The sequence below is a fragment of the Carlito syrichta genome, unplaced genomic scaffold (genome assembly GCF_000164805.1).
Source record: "Carlito syrichta isolate Samal-C Ts95f unplaced genomic scaffold, Tarsius_syrichta-2.0.1 Scaffold301637, whole genome shotgun sequence".
Classification (NCBI taxonomy): domain Eukaryota; kingdom Metazoa; phylum Chordata; class Mammalia; order Primates; family Tarsiidae; genus Carlito; species Carlito syrichta.
In genome coordinates, this window is record NW_007245733.1 from 184,542 (window position 1) to 192,210 (window position 7,669).

A 7,669-nucleotide genomic window follows, 5' to 3' on the forward strand; every position below is an offset into this window, starting at 1 on the left:
TATATGTTTGAATTACATGCATAGTCAAAACATTCACTTGATATGGATACACAATCAAAAAGAGTTGAAAACTTCTGAGCCGGAAGTTCTATTTATCAGGATGGTCATCTTTCATTTTCAACTCATGGTATAGTGGCTACCTCACACAGAAATAATTTTACAATGATACTGCAGACCTGATATATGTCAAATAAGCATATGTGTATTTTTTGTATGTAGGAAATTAACTTTATAAAATGTAAATTGCAATTGGTCATTAACTAAACTATATGAATATGAAGTTGTAAATGTCATAATGGACTCATCTTTTTTGTACAATATGACTTCTGTAATCTGAGTAAATAATATATGTAATGCTACTAGTTGATTACCATTTTGAGGATTTTCAATAGGACAATATATTTAAAAATTTTAGAGTTGATTATTCTCAAGTCTGATTTTATTTAGAATTTGAGAACAATTAAATTTCACTTATCTATCATTGAACAAAATCAGACTTATTAAAACATTGTTATTATTAAGACATACTTTTAAAATATGGTATAATATATTCCTTATAAATTTTAATAGTGTTTTAGAGATTACAACATTTGTAATGCATGATAAATTTGTGGTGAAACTTCACTTGCCTTGTCTCCTGAGAAATTTTTAATTAATAAAATATAGGGAAAAACTTATACTTTTATATAAGTTCATATATTCTTATATTTTTCATAGTGATAAAAACAAGAGAAGAACTAAAACAGTGAAGAAAACATTAGAACCCAAATGGAACCAAACATTCATTTATTCTCCAGTTCACCGAAGAGAATTTCGCGAACGAATGCTGGAGATTACCCTTTGGGATCAAGCTCGAGTACGAGAGGAAGAAAGTGAATTCTTGGGAGAGGTATCTGGAGTTATTTTTAAAGAATATACTATTTATGGCATCCTGAATACTTTTGTTAATATGATGTCACTACAATTTTACATTTAGACTATCTGAAAAGATAGACACAATAAATGAATTTAGCTTCTGCTTTAAGACAAAACTTGATGATACCATAGAAAACAATGGTTCTAAATACCCTGTGGCAATCTTTACATGCTTTTCTTATCATAGAAATTTCAGAGTTAATGATAAAAGGTTGGTTTCTAGTTCACAAATATATTGCCTTGTCTTATAGTATTGAGTTTATCTTGTTAGTTTACTAATCCGACTGTACCACTAGTAAGTAGTTCAACCATTTATTCCTGGATTATTTTTTATTTTTTATTTTTTTGAGTTGGAGTCTCACTCTGTCTCCCAGACTGGAGTGCAGTGGCTGCTCCCGGCCACCGCAGCCTTGACCTGCTGGGCTCCGGTGATCCTTCCGCCTCAGCCTTCCAAGTAGCTGGAACTACAGGCGCGCGCTACCACGCCCGTCTCATTTTGATTTATTGTAGAGATGAGGTCTCGCCAAGTTGCCCAGGTGGGTCTCGAACCCGCGGGCTCAGGCAATCCATTCACTTCAGCCTCCCAAAGGCACGGGATTACAGGCTGAGCAACCAAATCCGGCCATGGCTTATTTTTTAAGCCCTTTAATGTATTAGACATTGTTCACTAGACTTTACTAGACTGAGACTTCAAAGGTGAATAAAGCATATTACCTACTTCGAGGAATTTGCAATTCATTGGTGATACAAACAAGTGAATAATAATTATATTACAGCTTGCCAGTTGCCATATAGAGAAAAATGCAATAGGAATGTGCAGGAGAGGAGAGGTAGTTAAGGAAGTGTCTACAAAGGAAGGGAAACTTAGTGAAGGAGAGCAAAGTATCTATAGAGGGAGCAACAAGAAATCAGCGGTGTTGGGGTCTTGGCAATTCCATTAACTTTGGAAAAGAATGTGGTAAAAAAAAAAAAGAAATTTGAGGGTTAAACTGATGCCAAATCATGTATCTTAATATGTTGAGAAATTTCTATTTATCCTGTGGAAACTGAACCAAGGATTAGTAGCCTATTATCTTTAAAAAGAGAATGGTTCAGTTGCATTGGTACTTGAAAAAAATATTTCCATCTGTAGTGTGGGGAAAGAATTGGAGAGGGTCTAGATGGGAAGGAATTATGCAGTTATTAACATGCTAAGTTGCTAAGTCGTCTGCTATAATGTTTTTCAGTATGGTTGGTTTTCCTGAGAAAATTAAATGGCAATTTCATGGGAAAGACAACAATCTATAGAAGTAGCTAACTTAATATTGTCAGCTAGCAACCAAAGAGCAATGAACATAAAAAAAAAACTTTTGCGAAGAAGGGCAACACAATTGTTAGGAACAATGACTCTGGAGCCAACCGCCTGGGACTGTACAACTGGCACTACCATTTCCTAGCCTTGTGTCTTTGAGCAAGTTATTTAACTCGTGCTTTAGTTTCCTCTTCAGTTAAGTAAGAGTAATACTATTTGCAACTCAAGGCTAATAGGAGGATTAAATAAGAAACATAGAAAGCAAAATAGACCGGGCACTTTGGGAGCCCGAAGTGAGAGATTCCTTTGAGGCCAGGAGTTTGTGACCAGCCTGGGCAACATAGAGATACCCTGTCTCTAAATAATAATAATAATAATAATCCAGATTTGGTGGCATGGGCCTGTAGTTCTAGATACTCACGAGGCTGAGATGGGAGGATCACTTGAGCCCAGGAGATTGAGGCTACAGTGAGCCATGATCATGCTACTGCATTCCAGCCTGAGCAACAGAGCAAAACCCTGTCTCAAAGAAAGAAATAATATTTAAAAAATAGCTGTCTTGCGTCTTTACTTCCTGTAGCAAAATAGTAATTTATGTGGTTCTTGTAAACACGAGTATAAACACTGTCATACTTGCAAAACTCTAGAGAATAAAATAGTCATTTATTTCTACAGATTGATTTCTTTTGTAAGTTTTTAAAATATTCATATTATAAAATCTATATTATGATGTGGCTCATATTAAAAATTCATTCTTGTTTTTTCCTTTCTTGTTTTAGAAGTTTAGCAGCATAGTATGGTGAATATAGAATTTTAAATAAGACGGACTGATTTATATTACATCTCTTTCACTTACAAGTTGATGTAACCTTGGGCAGATTAGTTTAAACATTTTTTAGCCTTGGTATCCTCGTTTATGAACAATAAATAATAAGACAAAACTAGCATTTGTTTCTGATAATTACGAAAAATAGCATGGCATGGTTCTTAACATACAGTAGGCACTTCAAAATTTTTTTGTTTTTTATCTATTTAAAGGTTCTTGTAAAAGTTAAATTAGTGATCATCAATAAAAATGCTTTTAAAATTATAAAATGAGGTACAAATACTTGTCATTCTTGCAGTAATTTTCTAATAAAAACTGTTATTTCTATAATGGTAAATTTAACAGCCTCTAGTACTTTGGATAGTCAAGGGTCACAACAGATAAATGTCTTAGATATTTAAAACTATTAAATCACTAAGGAGTTATAAAAAATTATCTTTTATATATTTATTGTCAAAGCACAGTGACAATTTTGCAACATCAAAATGACTAGAGAGACAATTCTGCAACATCAAAATGACTTGATTTTGATGTAATAGCATTACCATTATAACTATTACTATCAAAATTATACAACCATTGAACAGACTTTCTTTATTATTGGTATATTATAATTGTTCTTTGTCTCTTGGATTTGTAGATTTTAATTGAATTAGAAACAGCATTATTAGATGATGAACCACATTGGTACAAACTTCAGACCCATGATGTCTCCTCTTTGCCACTTCCCCATCCTTCTCCATATATGCCACGAAGACAGCTCCATGGAGAGAGCCCAACACGGAGATTGCAGAGTAAGTTTTCAGTAACATTGATCATCCTTTTTTTGAATTTTCCTAATCTTGAATGATATATCTAATGCAGAATGTGAAGATACCATTTTGGGTATTAGCAGGCATCTGTCTATTAGTGTTTCCATGGCTCTTATTGACGGTTTTGAATTGTTTGATACAGTAAAGTAAGGTATACCCATAACATTCACCCATCACTATGTTGAAGTGCTTTATGGTTGTATTTTGGATGATATGAACACAAAATAAGCACAGTTATATTTAAATATTAGTGCATGGAATCCTAAATATAGGAATGACATAGTTAATAAAGTACTGTTTTTCATGTAGCTGTAGATACCCAAAATTATTATTTCTACCTTCATTACCCCACGTATTTCATGAATATGTAGGATAGCAAGTATAGCATGATAGTTGAAACTTGAACTTTAATCTGACTAAGTTGAGTTTAAATGATGATTCTTTCATTTTAGAGCTGTCTGACTTGAGGCAAATCATTTCCCTATGCCTGGCTTTCTCCTCATTTATAAAATGGAAACTTTGATACTTACATTACAGAGTAGTTATAAGAATTACTTAGTCTCAAGAATATACACTGATGATATTGTTGTTAATATTTTTAACATTTGCATTTTACCCTGGAGTATGCATAGTTCAAACTCGAAAATGGTATTAGATCAATCCAGAGATGCTTAAAGTAAACTCAGAAATATTTTCCAGATTGAAAAGTGATATTGTTGGCTCTTTGCCGTACAACTCAGATTTTTTTTTTTTAATCCCTGATGCTTCTATTATTGGAAGGTGAGGTGAATATTTGCTGTTTTGGATCGTATTCATGGGGTGGTTCTATCTTAATGGTGTCAGCATGTTCCAGATTTAGCAACATTTTTGTCAAGAACTGGAGAACCTAATGAAATTAACCAAAGTTTAGATGTATAAATTTATGCCTTGTCTTTTATTAATCATGGGAAGTATACCAGGTAACATAACAAACATCTATTGTCTATATGGATCACACCCTTCCTGTTGAATAAAGGGCTAAATTACATATTAGAAAGCTGTTTGATAAGTAGAGAATTAAAACAAAGGATTGGTTCTATGGGATATTTAGTTTGTCATAGGAAAGGCTAGAGAATTATCTTCAATCCTTATTTAAAAAATCTCTCTGATGGAATTTTATTTCCATTAAATACAATCTCATACACTTCAGTGTAATTAATTGTATGCTTATTCTATAGTGTTCACTTTTATCAGCCACCCCACACAGTAAACAGCCACCCACCTCTATTTGCAAATTCGATTACAACATCCTCTGTTGCGATACTTACAACATTAAAATGGGTTTTATGTGAAAGAATTTTACTCTTTTTGATCACTGTATTTAATCTATTTTCTTTAAATTACAATGTAGGTTGGTGGGTTACTACATGATGAGTATTAATATATGTAGTAACCTAATATAATTAATTATGAACTGATTCTTACAGTTTATGTTTCTAGACTACTGGCGCTAGCCAGCATTGCTGTTTCTTATAGGATTGGCCTTTTCTTCACTTACTCCAGTTTTTATTGCAGTTACTAGTATGTTTGAGGACTCAATACCTGGCACTCTTAAATCCACCAACAGTTTTCATTTTTTCCTCTCACTAATTAGGAATACTGGATTTGAGGAATAATGAGAGTAGAGTACTTTCTAGTTAGCTATATGTCTCTTAGAGTCTCATGATATTAATTTAATTTCATCATTTCCAAAATGACTCCTCTGGTACACAATCATTAATAGTATTACATTTACCCATGAGTAATATAATGACTCCATGCTCTACCATGTCTGTCTTCTCACTATCAGCTAACCTCTAATAAATAATTTAGTAACAGTGTATAGGCCTGGATAAGTAAAAACATGTGCATACACATAAAATAAACAAAGACTAGGAAATAACATTTAGGAATAGACAGAAACTTAAAAACATTACCATTAGATTGCTCATAAATGGCAAGAACCTCCTTAAGCATTTTTCTCGATGGAGAGGGTAAATATTACATTTCTTTATGAGTATATTTCATATTGTCAAAGATCATGATCATAGCATTTGATGGAACATATGTATGAACAGTTATCAAGTGTATAATAACCCCTCATTTATTCCCTATGTTTAGATAATAGTGTATTTTGGTGATTCAGTCGCTAATACTATGAATATCACTCTGAGGTTATGAACTTATTGAATGTATATGGATATTCATTGATATTTACTGTGAATAAATGGTACTGTTAGAATTCCTTCCTCCCTACTCATGATTTTCTGTTTTAAATTTGCAGATTTAATTTATTCAAACCAGTACTTCATTTACATGAACATCAGTAATTTATAACTTATTAATACTTAAGAAAACATTTAAAAATAATTGTTTTATATATCTTATAGATAACTTAAATATTTTTAACAAATCTTTTTGAGATGGGATTTCAGACAACTTTAATTATAAGCTTTGTATGGTTTCCTAAATGAAAGGATTGTTAAAAGTAAGTATTTGAAATAGATGATTTCTTTTTATACCAATATCCCTGCATGAAATAAACTAAGAATGTTCCATGTAACAAAATATCTACAGAAATGGTCACAGGCTTATTGCTCCAAAATCTGAAAGAAATTAGATTAGGAAGAATAGACATTTTAATGACAAGATAACATTTTCTTCACTATTGTTTAATATCAGAGTACTCCCAAATATTGTTATTCTGACATTACCAAAGGAAAGAGGAACCATGCATATTTCAAAGATTGATTATGCAGTTTTAAAAATGTATAAGCAAGACTGGAGTATTCAAATATATAAATAGAGAAATGAGGTTACTTTTGAGATGACAAAATATTTCACATTTGCATACAATTTTTGGACTTGTTAATGATAAACTTTATTCATTACCAACTTGGAACATAAAGAGATTGAAAAAGTGTATGTGGGGCTGGACTCCGTGGCTCAGCCTGTAATTCTAGCACTTTGGGAGGCCGAGGCGAATGGATTGTCTGAGCCTGCGGGTTTGAGACCCACCCAGGCAACTTGGCGAGACCTTGTTTCTACAATAAATCAAAAATTAGCCGGTTGTGGTAGCACATGCGCCTGTAGTTCTGGCTACTTGGGAGACTGAGGCAGAAGGATCACTGGAGTCTAGAAGGTCGTTGCTGGGGTGCCCATGAGCATGCCACTGCACTACAGCCTGGGTGACAGAGTGAGATTCCAACTAAAAAAAAAAAAAAGAAGTGTATTTTGATATTTACGTTTTTATTGTTATGTATTTTTTACTGTTATTCAGTTAAAGTTATAGTGTCTTAAGGGAAAAAGCTCTCTTTTAACATGACAGAAGTTATTTACATATTTGTTTATTCCTTGAAATTTTATTAACCAGTCTCATAATTTGAAGTATGAAGTTCCAATCAGTTTTAATTTGATTCTTCATTCTTCTTTGTCTTCTATTAACAATATTTATCTCTTTGACTTTTCCAATTCTAATTCTTTATTTAACAAAATTTAATATCTTTCAGTTTTAAAAATAGAGAGCATAATGTCTACTATATTTTCAGTCAGTCCCATAACCACACATTTTCGAAGAAAAGTGAATAGGACCAAATTATTGTGCCAGATCTTAAATGATGTTGCTGAGAGACAGAAGATGAAAGAGACATGATTTCATAATTATGGTTTTTCAGGGTTTCAACTATTTGTGGAGGGTATATTTGGGCCATTATTTCTTCCAATTTTCTACCCATTCATTTCTTCCTTTCTTGGATTGCAGTTAAATATATAAATAATTATTGACATTGTTCAACACATTACTAAGGC

General features: G+C 32.6%; 1 protein-coding gene across 1 annotated transcript in view; it reads left to right on the top strand.

Annotated features, from left to right (window-relative positions):
* The window catches only part of LOC103257309 (regulating synaptic membrane exocytosis protein 2), a gene marked incomplete at its 3' end in the record, with an annotated part of 156,620 nt that extends 152,794 nt beyond the window's left edge, over window positions 1-3,826 (top strand). The window contains exons 11-12 of the mRNA XM_008055033.2: window positions 718-889; window positions 3,673-3,826. Of these exons, the coding sequence (XP_008053224.2) occupies window positions 718-889; window positions 3,673-3,826 (326 nt within the window). The remainder of the gene's footprint in view (window positions 1-717; window positions 890-3,672) is intronic.
* Window positions 3,827-7,669: the final 3,843 nt, after the last annotated feature.